General features: G+C 37.8%; 1 protein-coding gene across 2 annotated transcripts in view; it reads right to left on the reverse strand.

The window, feature by feature from the left end:
* The window catches only part of MYO16 (myosin XVI), a 533,335-nt gene that overhangs the window by 266,430 nt on the left and 246,680 nt on the right, over positions 1-20,225 (reverse strand). For both annotated transcript variants that reach the window (XM_070408604.1, XM_070408603.1), the window contains exons 15-16: positions 13,765-13,882; positions 8,251-8,398 (exon numbers count right to left, since the gene is read on the reverse strand). In XM_070408604.1, coding sequence (XP_070264705.1) covers positions 8,251-8,398; positions 13,765-13,882 — 266 coding nt within the window. The remainder of the gene's footprint in view (positions 1-8,250; positions 8,399-13,764; positions 13,883-20,225) is intronic.

A 20,225-nucleotide genomic window follows, 5' to 3' on the forward strand; every position in this document is an offset into this window, starting at 1 on the left:
AGTGAGGCAGTCCCTTCGTGGCTCCTTTTCAAATATGTCCACAAAATTTTCACCTGTTACTGAGAAATCAGAGTTTGAGAGGCAGGAGTGCGATGTGTTTCAGAAAGCTCTGGATGAGGCTGTGGCTCCTTGGCTCTTGGCATGTGACTGTGGGTGATTCCCTCCCCGCTGCCTGTGTCAGGCTGGGCTGTGGACACAGTGAGATGATGTCTGTCGAGTTCTTAGCTCAGCTCCCTTCCTTAACCCAGGGCTGAACAAATGTCGGTTCTTATGATTTTAATTATACTGCCCACATGTGCTCGGATTCGGCTGTGGATTTACAAGAACAGAAATAGCTTTAAAGTGCTCATTCTATCACTGTATAAAATGTGATTGTAGAGTTGTGTGCACACAGATAAACACACACATGTTATCACAGGATCCTACATAAATATCCACATCGTGTTATCAGTTTTCCAAACTCACCCTGAAAAATCCACATGCGTGTCTGGTTTGAACTTGACCGAATCCATTTGAAGAGAGAGATGATCGGTGACCAATCATGCATTTCAAAATCCTATGGAGGTCATGTCTTGTGATTAAATAGGGGAAGGTTTTCTAGACTTACAGGAAATCTGTATTTTTTTTTACTCCAGCTGGTGCAGAAGCACAAAGCATTTGAAGCATCTGAATTGATTTTTTTTTTGCCTCAGGGAAAATGTGAGACAGGAAGTTTTCCAGAAGTGCTCATGCTCTGCCTAAGGTTGTACTTTTCTTTGAGTCTCAGTAACAACACTCGATTCTTGTTCTGTAAGAAGAACCGCAGAGAAGCTGAGCCAGGGGGCCGATGATAGACCAGTCTGAGACTTCTCAGGACATCTACACCACCTGCTGCCCATTGCCCGGGCCGTTGTCCTTTCCTTATCTACTCTCACTCACTCTCACTTCATCAAAAAGGCTATGTTGATTTTTGCCAAAAAAAAAAAAATCCAACTAAATTTAAGTAACTGAAATAAGTAATTCATCACAGTAACATGAGAATCAAAGATCAGACTAGATACACAACAGAAGTTCAGGGATGTCCCTGGGCAGAGCTGTGCTGAGGTGGAAGCACAAACTGCAAGAAAGATTGCCCAACATTCCAATTCTTCTACGTCAAGCATGTCAAACTTAGGGCCCGCAGGCCACATGCCTCATTTATTTGCCCTGATTTAGCCTTTGCGTCTGACATGCTTGTTCTACGTGAACTAAAGTTGTAATGTGAACTCATAATCTCTTGCATTAGCAGCTATTACTTCAGTTATTTTCACAGGGCGTCAGTGGGAAAGGGCCTGCTATAACGACGGTCGACAACACTAGCTGGTCCTTCTGCAGAACTCGCTGGGGCCCATGCGTCTCTAAGGGTTCACGGGCAGCCCACGTGATCCTCACTCATCACGGTGCCGTAAGGTCGGCCCTGCGTCACCAATGAGCAAAGGGAGGCACGGAGCAGTGGCACCATTTCCCAAAACACCCAGACAGCGTGAGGAGTGTCCCGGTCTAAACTGAGCCTTTAGATAATGAGTACACCATGGCTAGCAGTTCACACGTATTTATCATTGAATTTTCATGAAATTCAAAAGTCACCCCATACTGAGGATACAATCCTCCCAGATGCCCTCCAGTGCAGGACTTGACTTTATATGCCACCCAGGCCCCGTTTTTGCAAACAGCAATTCACATATGTGGATTTTGGCCAGGTGGTTATATCCATAGGAGAACAGCATCTTATCTTCCCCTGTGCCATATCTATCCTATACTTCCTGTGAAATGCTAAGGAAATGTGGGGGACCACTAGGGAAAGCACATATGGAAAACACTGATAATAGATACTTTTGTGTTATATTCAAGAAAAAAGAGGAATGGCCATGGAGTCAGTAAGAGGACAGAGTCAGGCTGGAGCAGATGTGAGCTGGGACAATGGGTCATGGCTCACCCAGACTCCGAGGATGAACCAATGACAGGACTGTCACAGGGAGATGGTCACTCCACTCAGAAGAAGGCTCGGTGAACACAGTAGTATGGGGCTACCAAGTGCAAGGGGAGGAAGAGGCTGGTACGTGTGGCTGGTAGAGAAAAGGAAATGCTAGCAACAGCCTTGGCAGGACATACGAGAGTGGACATGACTGGTAGAGGGTTGATCCCAAGTGTGGGATATTGTTTGCTCTATAGCCACAGGAGACAAGTTCTCAAACACACACACACACACACACACACACACACACACACACACATACACACACACACACACGCACTCACAGAGCTGTGACCAAGTCTCTCTAAAATGTCAGTGGAGTCACCAAACACTTGAGAAGACTGTGGCCTTTCTCAACAAGCTTCATGAGTCTCCAAAAGCCATACCTCCATTTACAAAGGACAGCACCACCACTGGCAAAGGATTGCTCTCTAAATCCATGCCTGTGTAGTGGCTCAATGCAGTTATTCACAATGTACAATACAATGAAATACTTTTTATTTATAAAGAAGAAACAATTTCAAAGGTATAGTGACAGAGGGACTACAGAGACAGAGGAAGACACAGAGAGATGAAGAGGGGGGACGGGGAGAGAGTGTGTTGAAGTGGACGGGTCCTGCTGAGACAGGGAAGCCATGTGGAGATCACTGTCGGTGAGCATTTGCCTTGTGGTCCTGGGGTAGGATGTGTCTTCACTTTGAAACATAACTACTTCCATGTTTTCAGACCCACAAAAACTAAATTATGCAAGCCACAGCCCTTATCCTAGACTTTTAGAGACAAATACGCTCTGTTATTCAGAAATTTGGAGGGTTTTGAAAATTAGGGTAATGTTTATATCCTGTGGGGCTGGGCAGTATCCCCTAATTAAGCTTTTTAATTCTGGGAAAAACATATGAATATTCTCAGTAAGTGAGATATATAAAGATTATAAAATACTCCTATCAATTCAGGTCTATATTTTGCCCCAAATGAGTTCAGGTTGTGTTACTTAAAAAAAAAAGTCACATATGAGTTAAAAATTGGTTTTCAGAACATTTTGAATTTGGGATCTTCAATGGGTACTTTGAATTCATAAAGATTCACTCATATAAACCTAAAAATGTGTTATTATATCTACCTGACTGACAGAGAAAGCAATACTCAGCATTTTGCTCTCCCCTGAGTGACTTTCTATTTTCCTAACTGAAGGCAGGCATGGTGCTTGACCATCTAGTGCATGTAATTCAAGAATGGGAGGAAGTACAAAAGCCACCGACCCTCACTCCTTCCTGTTGGCTTTTCACAAGTGAAATTTACCTGTCTATTGACCGAGATGATCCCACCCTTTCCGTATTCTCAATATTGTAACCTTCAGCTCGAGCGGCCATGGGCAAACTACGGCCCGCGGGCCGGATCCGGCCCGTTTGAAATGAATAAAACTAAAAAAAAAAAAAAAGGCCGTACCCTTTTATGTAATGATGTTTACTTTGAATTTATATTAGTTCACACAAACACTCCATCTATGCTTTTGTTCCGGCCCTCCGGTCCAGTTTAAGAACCCATTGTGGCCTTTGAGTCAAAAAGTTTGCCCACCCCTGAGCTAGAGAGAAATGCAAGCTCTTGTGGTTTCAAATAAAGAAGCGACCCGAAATGGACTTTTATGGTAGAGATGACAACTCCAGAATGTGCTAAGTCACTTTTGCCTAACCAATTTTAAATTTCATTAAGCACAGATGTTGACCTTGTGCTTTCCCTTCCATTTTCTTATAAAAAAAAAAAATAGCCTTGACACAAGAATGCAAAGGCAGTGGCTGCTGTTTTCTGGGTAACAACACTGCTGCAGAGCAATGCAGGGCTGAGGTTAAGAGTCAGCCGGACCTGGATTCAAACGTGGCTCCCGGGTGACCTCTCCACCCTCATGTCCTGGTCTATCTGATGCAGACACAGGCACGGTGCTGCACCCTCTGCTTAGTGACAGGCGAGGATTCAGCCAGACACAGGCGATGAGCACTAGGACAGCGCCTGGCTTATGCTAAGTGCTCCGTAAGTTATATATCTTACATTGTGATCATCATTTAAATAACTAATAGAGTCAGTTAGACATAGATGATAATACCCCCTATCTCGAACCTTTGTCTTGGGAGCCCCTTCAAGCTGTGCTTGTCTAAAATGTGTGGCCAGTCAACTCTTTTATTATATCACAAAGTCATGAAGAAGCATCCTCAAATAATATTTAAGTTTACCCTTATCTTTTAAAAAAAATTATGTGAGACTTCCTCAGGTTAAGTTCCATGTGAATAAGAAACCCTCATCCAAAAATGAACTTTCGCTGAGAGTTCACGGCTGCAGCACTGTGACAGGTGTACTCCCGGGCAGCAGTCACATGTCCAAGTGCTTAGTGACTCAGAGTTTCCTCTCACGAGCACACAAGGTTAGAAACAGGTCACATGCTCTGAGTCAAACGATTGCTCGCGCTGAGTGTATCATTCAAAATCTGACCTTTGCTGAAATGTTATTATGTCATTCCCATCATTTCAATATGAAGGGAGGTTAGGAAGAACTTCTTCGGATTCTGGAGCCCAACCATTCTGGGACTAAACCCATAAAAGCTGTTTAAAGGAGGCTGAAGATAAGCAATTCATTACTATTTCTAATTTTCTTTAAAGCTCAATCCCCACAAACATAAACTACATTTATTCCTCAGATGTAATGTTATTATTTCATACAAAAATTGAAATAGAACTTGAAATACAGAAAGCCATGTAAGGCAAAAGTAAATCACAGGAAGAATCATAAATAAAACAGAAACCATTAGAAATGAGCTTTTATTTTTTTCCCCTTCGCTTCTGTCTGACTTTGTGGGGAGTTCACCATCTAGTGGAAATTCTCAATAAGTGCAATCTTACTGCCACTGCTCAGTGTCAGACACCTAGAGACTTTCCCCTCTGGTTTTACAATCTGTAGAGAAAGATTCCATGAGCAGTATTATAAATGTTGTTTACATGCAGTTAAGCTATAGGAGCTGATGCCTATACCTGTACCATTTATATTCTAGAATTGAACAGAGTATTTTCTGCTTTTTCCAGATATTGTCCCATTTTTTTACAAACAGAAGAGTATTTTTTGGTGCAATAGCACAGAAGTAAACCTCCATAAATTTCATGTCATACTTTGAAAAGTTTTACTTCCAAAAACAGACTCAAAGTTACAAAACCTCCAGCTTTCATTAGAAAGCATCAACTAAAACCATGTTGCCTTTTTCTCCTCTGGAGTTCTAATCACATAAGAACATGTGATAAATGAGTATCTTCAGATCATAGTTACTGTTACATGTTTCTTTCATGTACGTAATAATTTGATTTTAATAAAGAGAAAAAATGCATTTGAAGAAAGCAAACTTTCAATTTTTGTACTGTTTAAGACTCAAGATAGAGTAACAAAATTTCACGACAAAATGCACTGTGGAATGAGTATTGAGTAAGCAAAGGACTTGCAGATGGTAATGTAGGGGCTGGTTGGTTCCATTTAAAATATATGTCCACATCTTTTTAAAGAAAATCAGATAAGTGATGTGATATGGATAGCCCTCAATAATAGTGTTTATATATACACACGTGTAGGTATTTAGATGTATATGTGTGGGGATATATATATATAGATATCTATATATATATAGGCATATATATATAGATATCTATATATATATATATATATATATATATAGATATAGATATCTATATGGTGATACACTTTATCTGTGTGTACTGTTTTAAGAAGACTCAGAAGGATCATCAATTTGTGAAAGGTTATAAAGGTAGCAAGTTCACATTTATACTGTGAACAAGCCAAACAACTTCCCAAATTATGGTACTTCATATACATAATTACTAAACAAAAGATGAGACCTCAGGTCAAACTCCTCAAATGAACGTTAGTAGCACTGAATGGTGAGAAGGTACACCAATAGTGTAACTGTGAGAAGACCCACTTAACATAAAACACACAATTACTGTGGTAGGCAGAGTATTATAATTTGCAAAATAACTTGCTTTCTTATTAAATAATAATTTGTCTCTGGAATTCTCATTGTTCAAATGTTCCCACTGATACTTTTATGAATCTGGAGTGGTGGTGTATATTTGTATTGAGGAATGTTGTTTTGTGCCCATTGGACATGTATAATACATTTTAATAAAATAACCTCTTTGTTCAAGGGAACTGAATTATTCATTATTTTGCCAAGTTCTTTCCTGTTGGAGCTCCTCACAAAGCAACCCCTGACTGTTTGACTTTCTAAATAGCCTAAGTGATTCCAAACTCTCTTTTTGCAAAGAGAAATGGATGTTAGAACTGGCGCTTGATAAAGAGATGCTTGTTTTCTCCCACACATTCACATCCTTCAAAAGACTGGTCCAAACCACAGGCCAAGAAGTTAAATGGTTTCTTTGAATGGCAGATTAGATTGCTGCCTTTTTTTCTCCAGTGCTGTATGCCCACACCGCTAGGCACACACCCGTGCACGCGCACACACATAAACACACCAGGCGCGCACTCTAAACTGGTGGTCTGCTCTAAGCCTTGAGTTTTGCCTGTAAGAAAGATCAGGAACACAGGAATCCCAACTTTTCTTCCTCACAGCCTCCCCCTGAGCAGCTAACCCGTGGTTCCCAGTCTGAGGCTTTTCCTCCCAGGGACATGTCCCATGAGAGACAGAGTAGAAATAACAGAAGTTGATTCCAGGAAAGGGGCTTTTTCCATACTGCTGCTGTAGAATATATTCCTTTGAGCACAAGCCTACGTGGGACCTGGATTTGATTTCCTCTTTTAGGAAGTGAGGGAATTGGATAAAGACATTTCTAATGCCCTACGACCTTAGAATCTCTATTTTTTTTAAAGTCACTAAACTGTGGGATATTGTACTTCAATATTAGCTTTTCTTTTTCTCCTAAATCTCTGTTGTTTGGGGAGATAGTATACCCCCAAAGACTCTTTTACTTTAAATAGAATACAGTTTTGACAAGGCCTTAACTTCTGGACTTCTACAAGCAGTGACAAACGATATCTACGCTGCTGGATGTAATATGTGTGATTACATCTGTGTAATATGTGTGAAGCTGAATGAGTGTGATTAACAATGTCATGGTGAATTAGGATACAGCACATTCATGCTCTCCCCCTGGCTTGATGTCCCACCATCATTCAACCCACAGGAATGACCGAGGTAGACTTTGTACCGTAGCTTTTCCCTCAAGTTCTAGGAGCTCAGCCCCATCACCCTGAAAAAATCCCTCTCACTCCAGCTTGCACTTGGCATCTCCATCTGACTGTCTACTCAACTCCTTCACCTTCAAATCTCAAAAACAGCACAACTAGTCCTCAGGCCCTGCTTCTCCTCCCCAGGCATTCTTTAAGTTTTCTCATAGAACGTCTCACAAAATTATGAAAATTCACACTATTCTTCTCAAACCCAAGAACAAATTTCCTATTAATTATGAATCGGGTATTAACAGATATGGGAAATTACTCCTTATCTCAGTCAGAATCTAGTTCTTCCGTGCCATGCGCCAATTCACGAGTGAGCTTGGATCAGCACATCAGCTCCCTCCTACTCCCTTCTCCCACCCACTTCGGAATGGCATTTACTCTCCTGATTGTTTCGTTCTCATCCTGATTAAGACCTGGACCAACCCTTCTGGGGAGACCGCTTGGATCATGCAGTAGTGGCAATGCTCACAGCGCAGAAACATTGGTCTGCTTCTTATATCTTTATGACCCCCTCACCTCCATCACCACCCTGTAACCAATGCATCCTCATTGTAACAAATACTTTCTGCCTCCAGTGCAGAAAATCAGCCTCCAGGTGTTTGTGCTGTTCGTCTTAAACCATTATGTAACCTCATCTGTTATTAATGAATAATAATCGCCCCAAAAATATTTCCCATTATTTCAAAAGACTACCAAAATTTAAGAATGCATAACTAATGTTATATCCAAAATACCCAAAAGAACATAAAAGTTACATATCTACACATGTTTTTATTCTTCTCTGAAAACTAGGACAATAGAAACATTAGTTAATACACATACCAAAACTTCACCTAAACAAACAATAAATGATTATACTTTGTTATACAGATGGCCCTAACATAACAGTATCCAATTAATCTCTTTTAGTCGCATTTATTCTCTGAAAAAATACAAATAAAATTTCAGATTGCTAAAATGCAATCAAAATTTGAAAGCAGAACTACTAGCTAGAAAATATAGTCACTTACCGATGTGCACATAAATTATTAAGGTGAAGTCCATATTTCTCCTCAGCAGATAACCCATCCATCAACAAGTAGAAAATGAGAAAGTTGCTCTGGCCAAGGGGTTGTGAAATGAGTCTGGATTTCTCTAGCATATATGTATAAATTCTGGCTGGTTAAGAAAACAGAAGTGATTCTGTTAAATGGCATTATTAGTTTCATTTCCATAAATTTACACATATGAGTTAACTGCAAAGATAATAATACAGCATCTTTTCAAACACAGACCTCTTCTAAACAATATTAATAGACTTTATTGTCAGAGAAATTTTTTAGGGTCAGAAAAATTAAGCAGAAAATTATGAGAGTTCCATTATGCCCTCTCTCTTCCCTCTCTAACATACTGTTTCCCCTATTATTAACATCTTGCATTTGTGTGGAACTTTGGTTGTATACAGCAAGACTGTACACAAATGGAACCACTATTATAGTGTTGTGCCTGTTATAAACATTGTAAGTGGTCAATTTAGCCAAACAGAATGATTATCAGTGTTTTAAAAAATCTCAAAATTAATAAACAGTATTAAGAAAATTAATATTAGACACCTTTAGAAAAGTTGCCAAAAGTGCATAAAGAAAGACACTTCAAAATACCCCTTTAATTCATGAGTTTAAAATTGGGATGAGATGGTGTAGTTTCTTTTCCATTTCTCCACCTGTATTTAAGTCAGGTGACTAGCAATTTCAAGCTGAGGTCTAAATTATTAAATTTTCCTTTCTTTGCTGCCTTCCTAACTATATTATTTGCTGAAAACATTTTCTATTTAATGTTAATAATATTAACCACAAAGTAACTGATCAAGAGAACATTTTTAAAAAAAATCTATACACAAAGGAAATAAGCTGCGGTAGTTGTTCCCTTCTGTTATTGTCTACTCGTCAGCTAAAGAAATATCGAGTGAGAATGGGGGGCTGAGTGGTCACTTTCTGACCATCATGCTTCTAGACTCCGAGAAAGGGTTGGCCTTTCACCCATTTTTCCCAACCAACATACAGGCTTAATTTAAAGCAGCATTCAAATCTAATTGAATTCCATATCAAAGAGTGTCTTCAATACCTTTCATCTAAATTCAAAAACAGTATAATTACTAATCATCCTAGTTAGCACATCTCCAGCAGTGAATAAAATTGCTATGGATTAGCAGGAGTCTGATCAGTAGCATTTTTAAAAATATGTATCTTGAAGGAGCTTTTAGATGGAAGAAAACATAAAACAACACAAAATTCAAATTTCCATTTGAGACCTTTTATGTCAGAAATATTCTTGAATAGATATATACTTGTCACCCTGCATCGTTTCAGTAATCCACATGAGAATATATGTTTCTCAAAAGGTTTTGGTACCATAATATATATGTTTACAGACTTTATATGTAGGAAATGTATTTTAGAGAGCTCCAATTTGTGTTCAATATGGCATAAAATAGAGGATATAAACTTCTCTCTCCTTCAAGAACAACAAATGCCTGTCTTCACTGCCTTTTTGACTTCCAGCACCAACTCTCACCCTGCCCCATTCACCTAGTTATAAATCATGACCTGTTCCCCAGAAGCCCCATCATGCCTTTAAGTAGCAATCACCAGAAGCATACTATTGATTAATATAATCAAACATTCTCTTTCACACTTAGCCATTTCTGTTGACTTCATTATTAATAATCATTAATTCTAGGTTCTCAACTAGGAGTCAAAGTATGGGAACTGGTCCTGGATCTGACATTGCCAATCTCCATGCCCCTCTAAACTTCTCTTTCCCCATCAGAAAACGAGGGATTAAAAGATACAAAGGTCCCAGGCTCCCTGTGGACTCCAAAAGGGAGGAGCCCCCAGTTAGAGCCCCGCTGTATACCAGGCACTGGCTGGGTGCTTTTCAAACAATGCCTCATTTGAATTCTGTTGTGAACCTTTTTTTTTTTTTTTTTACATTAAAACCCAAAAGACTTATCTCCAAAGCCCAGGCTGTCTGCACTAAAAGATGCTGCTCTTCAAAGGAGATAAGATCAATTAAAGCTCTCTGAAGCTTTTAAAAGGAAGTCCAATTGAGAGTATAATAGCAAGGATAACTGATGAGAATAACGAAGATAAAGACTATCTTCTGGTTTGTTTTTAAAAAATCAAGATTTCACAAAAGACAAGGCAAAAGCCTTAATGTATTTTCCATCTCATTTGTGTTAGCTTTCAGTTTCCCAAATAGATAGCATAGCCTTGGCATATTCATTGGGAGACATTTCCAATTGTTAATAAATTTCAATATCTACTTAAATATATGCAGGTGTCTTTGGGGCACAGAAAAGATAAGAAGCCAACTATTCTTCACGTTTTACACGTGGACTCTGGGTCGTCTTCCCTTTGTAGACCCTTCAGCATATTTCTGCCTCGCCCATTCCAACGTGATAAACTGCTCTATGAAAAGAGAATGTGGTTCTATTCTTAGCAGACACAAACTCTAATTATGAAAAAAAAAAAAAAAAAAAACCTTGGCTCTGATTTAAAAACTAATCCAGAGTTAATTATTGATAACCTTCCTTATCTATTTCAGTAATGTGTCCTTCGTTGGCAGGAATGAGTGCATGGTGGTTTTTCGCAATTTCCTCCCTGAACTGAATAATGACTGTTTCAGTTTATTGTTCCTTTACAATGCCCATTCCTTAGATTCATTAACCCAATGGATAGTTAATGCATGTTTACTACAAACCAGGGCAGACAGGATCTCTGCCATCAATGGACTTCATCCCTATAGCTCTGGGACAGGAACACACTATATCCCATCCATATATCGACTCTGTTTGTTCTCTGCTGACAGGCACTGGACACAATAAATGCTGTCCAGTCCCTCCACTGGACATTAGAACCTCCAGTCAGCAGGTAACAGAGTCCTTCGTATTTGAATTCAGAGCATGTAAAGCAGTGGGCAGCATCTTTAGAATAATCTGGTCCTGGTGTCCTACCTCAGGTCAGGCTATTTTAACATGGTTGGTGTCACCTCTTCCATCCTGCTCGAAGGCGCCCAGTGTCAGGGTGAGAAAGCACTTGGCAATCACAAGGAAGTAAGGTGGAAAGTTCTTGTGATTAAGTGAAAATACTCCTTCTCTGGAACACTCACCAACTTTTTAAGGTATGCATACTGCATCTGTGTACGCATGACCCTTCCCACAGTAGCAGATATTTGAAAACAGCTGTCATATTTCCCTGAGTCTTTTTCTCTTCAGTGTAAACGTGTTTACTTTCTTCAAAGCTCGCTCCAAACACATGGCACTTCAATTTTCACTTCCCTGATAAACATTTTCTGAATACATGCTCTATTTTTCCTCTTAAATACAGGAAACAAAGAACTGAACTCGCAGTCTGACCTTTTCCCCTACCACTTATGTTCTAGGCATTCTGCTTCTATTAATGTAGTCTCAATTAGCACTGGCCTTATTTATTGGTTTGCTGTTTATTTGTTAGTAGTTGTTTCATTCATAAAATTTTTAAAAACCTCCACAATATCATTTGGCCAGAATTTTAAAAAAAATCAGGAAGGAAGTACCCAGCAAAGATAGGCACTAGGAATTGAATTAAGGGTTCTAATTAGGAGAACAGAATGAGTAGAAAAACAATATGGGAAGTGGAGAAAGGTGGAGACTGCCTACCTACCTACACGGGAGCCTGCATTGCTGTTTTCCTAAGAGGAGAATAAATTCGATTACGCACAATGCTCAAAGTATACAGAAATGATGCTCATCACTCCTTAATGACTCTGAGGGCACTGTGGAATCTACAAGTGCCTCAGGTTCATCTTTATGAATATTTATTATCGCTGTGTCACAGTGTGCTGCCTGCAGAAGCCGCGTGAGAGGTATTTGTGGATGCGATTATGCTGAAGCTGTGTGGGACTGCGTGCTAATAGAGACTGCTGATTAAAGAAGCCTCCATATGTAAGTGCTCACTGCAGCGTTTTCTAGTGCTTTCTTATATGTGTGTATAATAATTTTATAAATTAACATTCCTGGAGAAGAGGACATGTCAAATTATTAAACAAAATCAGTAATGGGTAAGACCTTCATAGCCATTTAGTACATTCTGACCTCGGTAAAGGGAGTATCCAATGGAAAGGGTGGAAAAAGTCATGTGACTGATGCCCAGACAAGCGATTTCTCCTTTAGGCCAGTTATGCATCAACATGAGTGTCCAGCTTTACTTGGGTTGGGCTACAAAAGTGTCTCTCAGATTTCACTGAGTCCCAATCAGCAGGTCCACAATTGGGCCGGGGTGTCTACATTTTAACAAGCTCCAAATGCCGCCCATTGTACTTAACTTTGGGTCACACATTGGAGTGACAAGGGGATGAAGCACAGCTTTTGGAATGTCCTACCCCCTTCACTTCTATGGCTCCAACCACTGGCCACTGAAGGCTCAGGGGGAAATTACGGTCACAGAGTGTTTAAGCTGTGCCTTTCACCTGGAGGAACAGTTTCACTGGGGTGTCATAAAACCACACATAAAGACATTGGTGCCTCAAGACCTTTCTCCCCTGAGGTCCCCCTAGAGCAGATCTTCAAATAGAGCTCTTAGCCATGGATTAAAATAAAAAACAAAAAACTTTCCTATTGCAAAATTTAAGCCTCTGTTCTTGACAACCAAAATTATCTTTTTTTGCCTCTTTTATGCATTTTTAAACCAAATTTCACTTAGTAAATATTTGATTTTGACATAAACTCAGGCAAAATACAGATTTTTGTTTCTAAACTGTGGTCAAAACTAACTTTTAGTTTCTGAAGGGAAGACAGAGTAACTTGAAAATGCCAAATAAAATTGATATCTTTCAAAAATCATTAAATTAGCAAATATTTGTATGCTAACAACTATTATAAAACTTTTGTAAAATAGTTGATTCCTCTAAGTAGACTAGGCATTCCATCTGCAATTACACTTATATTGTTCATTTGCATGGATAATTTGTTTTGATTAGAAAGATGTAAAATTCTAACTGAATTCCAAATGAGTTGAATTTAAAGTAGGGGGTTTTCATAAAGTACACAGTAAATATTTAAACCAAGAAACAGTCTCTTTGGGTTTGGTGGTGATTACTGTAATATTTTGATTTGTTTTAATTCAATCATTTAAAAATATAGATTCCATTCTTTTTCAAGAGATTGTAGTGTGTGTTGTATGAAGAAATTATATACTCACATTATAATATATTTTGAGTACATATTTCAGTTCATTTCTATGTTCAGCAAATATGATTCATTTCAGCTCTTTTTGGTTTGGTTCCATATTATATAGTTTATACAATAATCATCTTAAAAACTCACCTCTCATTTCAAAATATTATTTTTAATTCAAAACAATTTTAGAACTCATAACCTGAAGGCTCAGATATGCCCGCGCATGTGCACACACACAGGCATGCACAGCATTCTCTCTTACTGTCCTGTGTTCCTCTGCCCTCTTCTGGTAGCAAGTGAGACCTCCCTTTGCTCATTTCAAACTTACCTCCAGTTAACTGTTTTTTCCTCTCGCAGAATTGCAGTTCGAAATACTTTATGAAGCAACTGGACAGGTCATTAAGAGTTGTCTTAGCATGTCCAAAGGCTTCTAAAATGCACAAGACCTATAGTAAAAGAGGACCGTTTATTGAACTCAGTTTTGTGTTGTTTTTTTTACATAAAACTAGAGAATAATAGCAAGAATATGAGAAATATTCCATTATCTAAGAGGTTCTCTATTGTTCATATAACCCCTTGTTGGATGTTTGAAGTCCCTCTCCTACAGCAAACTACAGTAGTGTCCTTATGCATGGTTTCACTTTTCCACAGTTTCAGTTACCTGGGGTCAACCATGGTTCAAAAATATTAAATGGAGCCCCGCCAGTGTGGTTCAGTGGTTGAGCATCAACCAATGTACCAAGAGGCTGCTGGTTTGATTCCTGCTCAGGGCACATGCCTGGGTTGTGGGCTCAATCCCGAGTAGGGGGCAGGAGGAGGCAGCCCTCTCACATTGATGTTTCTTTCTCTCTCCTCCCTTCTTCTCGCTCTAAAATCAATATAAAACATATTTAAAATATATATTCAATAGAAAACTCCAGCAATAAATAACTCATGTTTTAAATTGTGCACTGTTCATGTGTAACATGATGAAATTTTCCGTCACCTCACTCCATTTCACCCAGAAAGTGAATCATCCCTTTTCTCGTGTATCCGCGCTGCATATGCTACATGCCTGTTAGTCACTTGTAGCCATCTTGGTTATCATATCAACTGTGGGAGCATCAAAGTGCATGTGTACAGTAACCCTTATTTTACTTAACAATGCCACATTCACATAACTTCTATGAAGATGTGATGTTATAATTGTTTATTTTGTCATTGTTGTTAATCTTTTATTGTGCCTGCTTTAAAATTAAACTTTAACACAAGTATGTATGTACAGAAAATGTACACATTGATAAGATGTGTGAATCAAAAATCATATATATGTATGCTGTTGTGGCTTTGGGGAGAAGAAATTAAAGTTAAAAGTGATAGAATATATTTTAAAAATAATAAATGCACTTAAATACTGGATTATAACCTTCTTTCAACTTTTACTTAATTTACACTCTTTTTCAACACCGAACCCCTACATTATGCTCCCTTCACCCTGTTATTGCTTCAAGCCAACCATTCTCTCCCACGGAAACAAGAATAAGAATTCTAGATGAAGCTGTGTGCCAAGCGTTTCTTACTTCCATGTGTTCTCTTTCAGAAGTGAGGAATTTGAGGTTTTAAAATTCTGTTAATAAAGCTCCTCAGATCAACCTGGTATCTGAAATTCATTCTTGATGTGTTTCCTTAAACACTGACTATAGGACAAACATAATTTATTCTCATAATTTATTGTGCTTGTGATAACGATTATGACCAAGAAATTCTCCAAACAGCATGAAAATATGAAGGTCAAAGTTGTTTTTCCAGATAAAAATAATATTAAATACAGTTCCTGCAGTAGCCACAAGAGGGAGCACAATAACACCTCATCATAATTTCAGGTAACAATATTTTTGAGAATTTTAATCTAAATATATAAAAAAAGAAACTTTGCTCCTATTTTTTAATTTTCTGAATACTGCTAGACCAAGACATTCAATTTACCTGGAAGTACTTTATATTTTTAAAGATTATGAAAAACACTTTGATGTTAATCAAGTGTTGAGTTGTGATAATGAAATATATAAAATATCTGTTTTGGAAGTTTGATCTTTTGAATAGAAACATATATTAAATCTTTACCAAAACTCTATTATTTGTCTCTTTATAATAAACTAATTTTAAAGATCAAATGAATTATAGTAGTTATGGCAGAAATGTTTTCTGAAAAATAATTACAAATAGTTTTTATGAAGGTGCTATTTTTGCTTATTTTACAATAGTTTAACATTACATAAATATATAGTGAAATTCATAATGCAATTATATCACTTTTTTACCTTTCTAAGGTCTTTATTGTTGAAAGTATCACATAGGTCCTCCTTTTTCTACATTAACCTCTTCTAGCCCGCTATATCACAGCTTAAACATTTATGTTATTACATTAAACAACTGTTTAAGATTCACTGAAAGGATTAGAATGTTTTAGAATATTTAATAATTGTTGGTGTTGTATCAGATAACTGAATTTTTATTGTTATATAAAAAGTACATAAAAGATAAATAATGACATGTACCCAAATAGGAAGTATAGGGTAATTGTTAAATGAATGTGCTTTGTAATGAGAAGTAGCTGCCCTCACATTCCTGTTCTGCTAATGACAAATTATATCACAAATTCCTTGAACCTCATTTTCCTTTATTCTAACACAGGGATAACTCCTTTGGTGGTTATAAGTGTCAGGTGTATAAAGCCCTCAGATTGGTGCCTGGCACACATTTAGCATTCAGAAAATAACAAAGATTAATTTTATTTTTTGTTAATAATAATATAAATGTAGATATATAACTTCATATATAAATATATGTGTGTATTTATATAAAGTATATATGGATATATGTAAAGTTTTACATATACATATATGAGTATACATGTATGTGTGGATATATGTGTATGTGTATACATATATTTCCCTTAAATCCTCACAACTAGTGTGTCTATTTTACAGGAAAGAAAATTGAGAAATTAAGTATGTTTCCCAAAGTTCAGAACTTTTAAATAGTGGAGCTGAGATTTCAATACAGTCTCTCTGTGGAATGAATGTGTTCAATCACTGCATCATAGGGCTATTACTGCTAGAGTAACAGTAAACAGTACGTACAAAGCATGAAACTAAAACCATTAAACAAAATATAAATACTCACATGGCACTCTCATTATGTATTCTAAATTCGAAATAACCAGTGGTTTTTATCTAAAATTAACCATTTGGCCAATAGGTGGCACTAGACAAATGTGTTAAGAGAAATACTAGAAAAAAAATAGTCCATCATTCAATTTGCCTTTGAGACAAAATAATGAGAGTGATGCACAGTAATAAAACTTTATATTAAAAAATGTAGGCAAAGGGAAGTAAGTATATATTTCTTCAGTACTTACTGACTCATTTGATTAGCATGATTTTTTTTCCTATTTACATTGTATAGTATTATTTTCCCATAAAAGTTTAATAATTATGCCAGTAAAAGTTACGCACTATTATCATGGTAATAGTTAACCTACTGTGTTTTCTAAAAGTAAAAAAATCTGTGGCCCCCTCAATACAAAATAATGTCTTAGTCAATTTGACCCTATAATTCTGCCCTGTAAAAGCAGTCACTCAATAAGTGTCTAAATCATTTGACTAAAATTTAATGTTTCTTAAGGTTGAAACTCTGTTGTTCCAGAATTACTGAAAACTTTCAGGCAGTTTTCACTCCCCCAAAAGCATGACGTTTATGTTCCAATAAACCATGGAAAATCCCCCGCTTCCACAGTATAGAACTGAAACACAGGGATTCTAAGCAGCAGCCCTCTCCAGTGAGCTTATCTGTTTTGAAATTATACAGGGAAACAAAAGCAACAGCAATGGTGACAGGATTCAAACCCCCCTGCCCACTGTGTAAAGCACAGTCAGAAGCCCATTGCAGAGGCAGAACATAAACCTAAGCAGACTTTTAAGATGGGGCCACTGAAGTGTTAGGCTAAAATCCAGAATTATCACAGCTGTGTATCCCTAACCAGTACATGTGGTGCCTCCCTAAAATGACTAACGTCACCTCTGGAGCTCAATGCTTGCCTCTCCCTCACCTTCCCGAGAGCAAGTAAATCTCTCTTCCTCTCCGCACCCTCTTCATGGAGGGCACTATTCACCATGGCAGCATGAAACTTACAAACGGCCAGCTTCCTCCCAAACCCCTTCATTTTGTTCTCCCCTTCCCCAACCACCCCCCCCACACACACACACTCCATATTATAATCTTTAATTTGCAAAACCTTAATTATGCCTTTGATGTAAACCACAAGGAAAAGGTTCTCCATTCCTCAGCCTCCACACAATTCTCTGCAGAAGATCATCCTAATACTCTTTCCTTAAACGTCCCTACCACTCTTTCACTCTGTATCTGGTAACTGCTGATAAGAATAACCTTCAAAGACTGTTTTGTCTCACACTATGCCAAGAAGCAGGGCAAAACTGTTTGGGCTAGACTCGCCCAGTATTTGCTAATGGAAGACACCCTGTGTATGTCAGTTACACACATCCCTCGGGCAGCCTCATGCCCCGTGTCTGCTGGCGTGGTACCTCACAGGGATGTCTCACCATCTAATCTGGCTGGACTGGCTCCCTACTTCAGCCCACTTGCTTCGCTCCTTTCAGAGCCATCCAATGCTTCTCATTCTGTACTGAGCATCAAGCTTTCTACCAAATTGCTCCATATTTCAAGGATGTTCTTTTCTACTCATCTCCTTAATCAGATTTTCCTTTCATGCAGCTCCTCACTTAAATGTATGTAATTTCACTGAACTCTTGTGATGTTATACAGATTTGCCGCTGATTCATAAATGTAGCCAATGCTTGCATGCGATTTCCAGATATACACTTGGACATTGTGCAAAAAAAATGTGCTAATGTTTTGGATACTGAATAATATTCATGCAGATAATAACTTAAAGGAAGAGCAAAAAAAGCATAATGGACATGAACTTTCAGCCATACTCAAACCTGGGAAATATTTTTTGATGAGACTAGAAATCACTTATTTATGACATCTTTAATTTGCCATGAGAAATGAATAAAACAAAACAAAAATGAATTAGAAATCGTCTTACGTAAAATTTCCATTGATAGTATAATATTGATTCCAAGATTCTAATTAATTTTGGAAGAGTTAGATCTATCTTGTCCAAAGATATTCAATTTGGAATGTATTCACTTAAGCTAAAAAGCAAAGCCAATTTGCATAAAGTAATCTAGAATGCATTTTAGAAATTACATAGCCTGCTCTTTCTCAAAGGATCATTTTAATAAATGATTGCTTAAGTCTATAATTTACAGTGGAGACTATTGTTTCTTGTCATGATAATTAAGCCAATGGATCCTGCTATTCTATTAGTTAACTCACGTCTATTTTATAACTGTGTTGTTTTATAAATTTTCTAATCCTTAAATGTCAGTAGTCAGCATATTGCAAGATCTGAATAAAAAAGATAATTTATGCTCTTCCCTGAAATGTTAAATTATTTTGAGCTGTGCTGCAGAAATATGCAGGTGCTCAATTTATAGGTCGAGCTTAGTAAATGGCTATGAAGTAAAGTTTTTAATGAACACGTGTTACTATGGATACACTGCAGTATTGATTTATTATATATTCTTCATAATGAGAAAAATCTCCAGGATCAGGCATATGCTTGGGAATCCATAAAAGCATATTTAACTTTTGAAGGACTTCTTATTCAAAAGTAGAAAATATAAGGAAATAACATTAATCTACCAATTAATGTAAGTCCTTCTCATTTCTAAATGAGGAATCCAATACTAAGTCTCCAGAATATCCCCAGGTAAACACTACCTGGCAGGAATACCTCTGCCCTGCAGCACGAGGTAAAGGGGTGAACAAAAGCAAACCAAACACAAACAGCACAATACTCATTGCGGAATGCATTTCTAGATTTTCAATGTGGGAACTTTCACATGGCCCTGTTTTAGGGAATGGCCTACGATAATAGCGACTGCTTTTATTTCAATGTAATCGGACACTTTCAAGTATACAATTACTGAATGAAACGCAGGTCTCATTCTGCAAAGATGCTCGAGGTGAAGCTGTTTGGGGAGATTCTGGAGGGGCACACTATGTAAACTTGAGACCGAATTATTATACCTGCAACACCTCACTTAGAAATACTCTCCAAGAATGTGTGTGCTGCTACAGCATGGCCTATGATGTGTATCAAGTGTTTTTGTTTTTCTCTTCATATGCAAGCAAATGTTTATTTAGAAAGTTGCAGAGGCAGAAGAGGGCCAGCTGGGCTCTGTGAGCTCAGAAAACAAGTTATAGAGGCAAAAGAATGGCCCTTGGAGTTTAGGAGAAAGAAAGCAAAGAGACACCTCTAAAGGAAGAAGGTGTGTGTACGTGTGTGTGTGTGTGTGTGTGTGTGTGTGTGTGTGTGTGTGTGTAGAGAGAGAGAGAGAGACAGCTAAAGTGTTTTTTCAATCAAGGAAATGATATAGCACATAGGGACATTATTTTCTTGCATGTCATACAGAGCATGTTGATTTATTTTTTACAAAACTTATATTCCTCTTACATATGTGAAGAATTGAACATAATCTTTGGCATATAAAATTCATGTGTTTTTGGCCTGGGGTTGAAGATTTACTTTCTACTTATCAATGCCCATAAGGTTTCCTGTTGTCAATTCTCTTACACACATTGAAACTTTATTATCAGTTTTCATTAATCGCCCACAAGTTTTGCTTATCGGGTCAACCCTGCCAAAGGCATCTACAC

Source organism: Myotis yumanensis, unplaced genomic scaffold (assembly GCF_028538775.1).
Source record: "Myotis yumanensis isolate MYYU_CA2020_CCGP unplaced genomic scaffold, mMyoYum1.0.hap1 SCAF_3, whole genome shotgun sequence".
Taxonomy (NCBI): Eukaryota; Metazoa; Chordata; class Mammalia; order Chiroptera; family Vespertilionidae; genus Myotis; species Myotis yumanensis.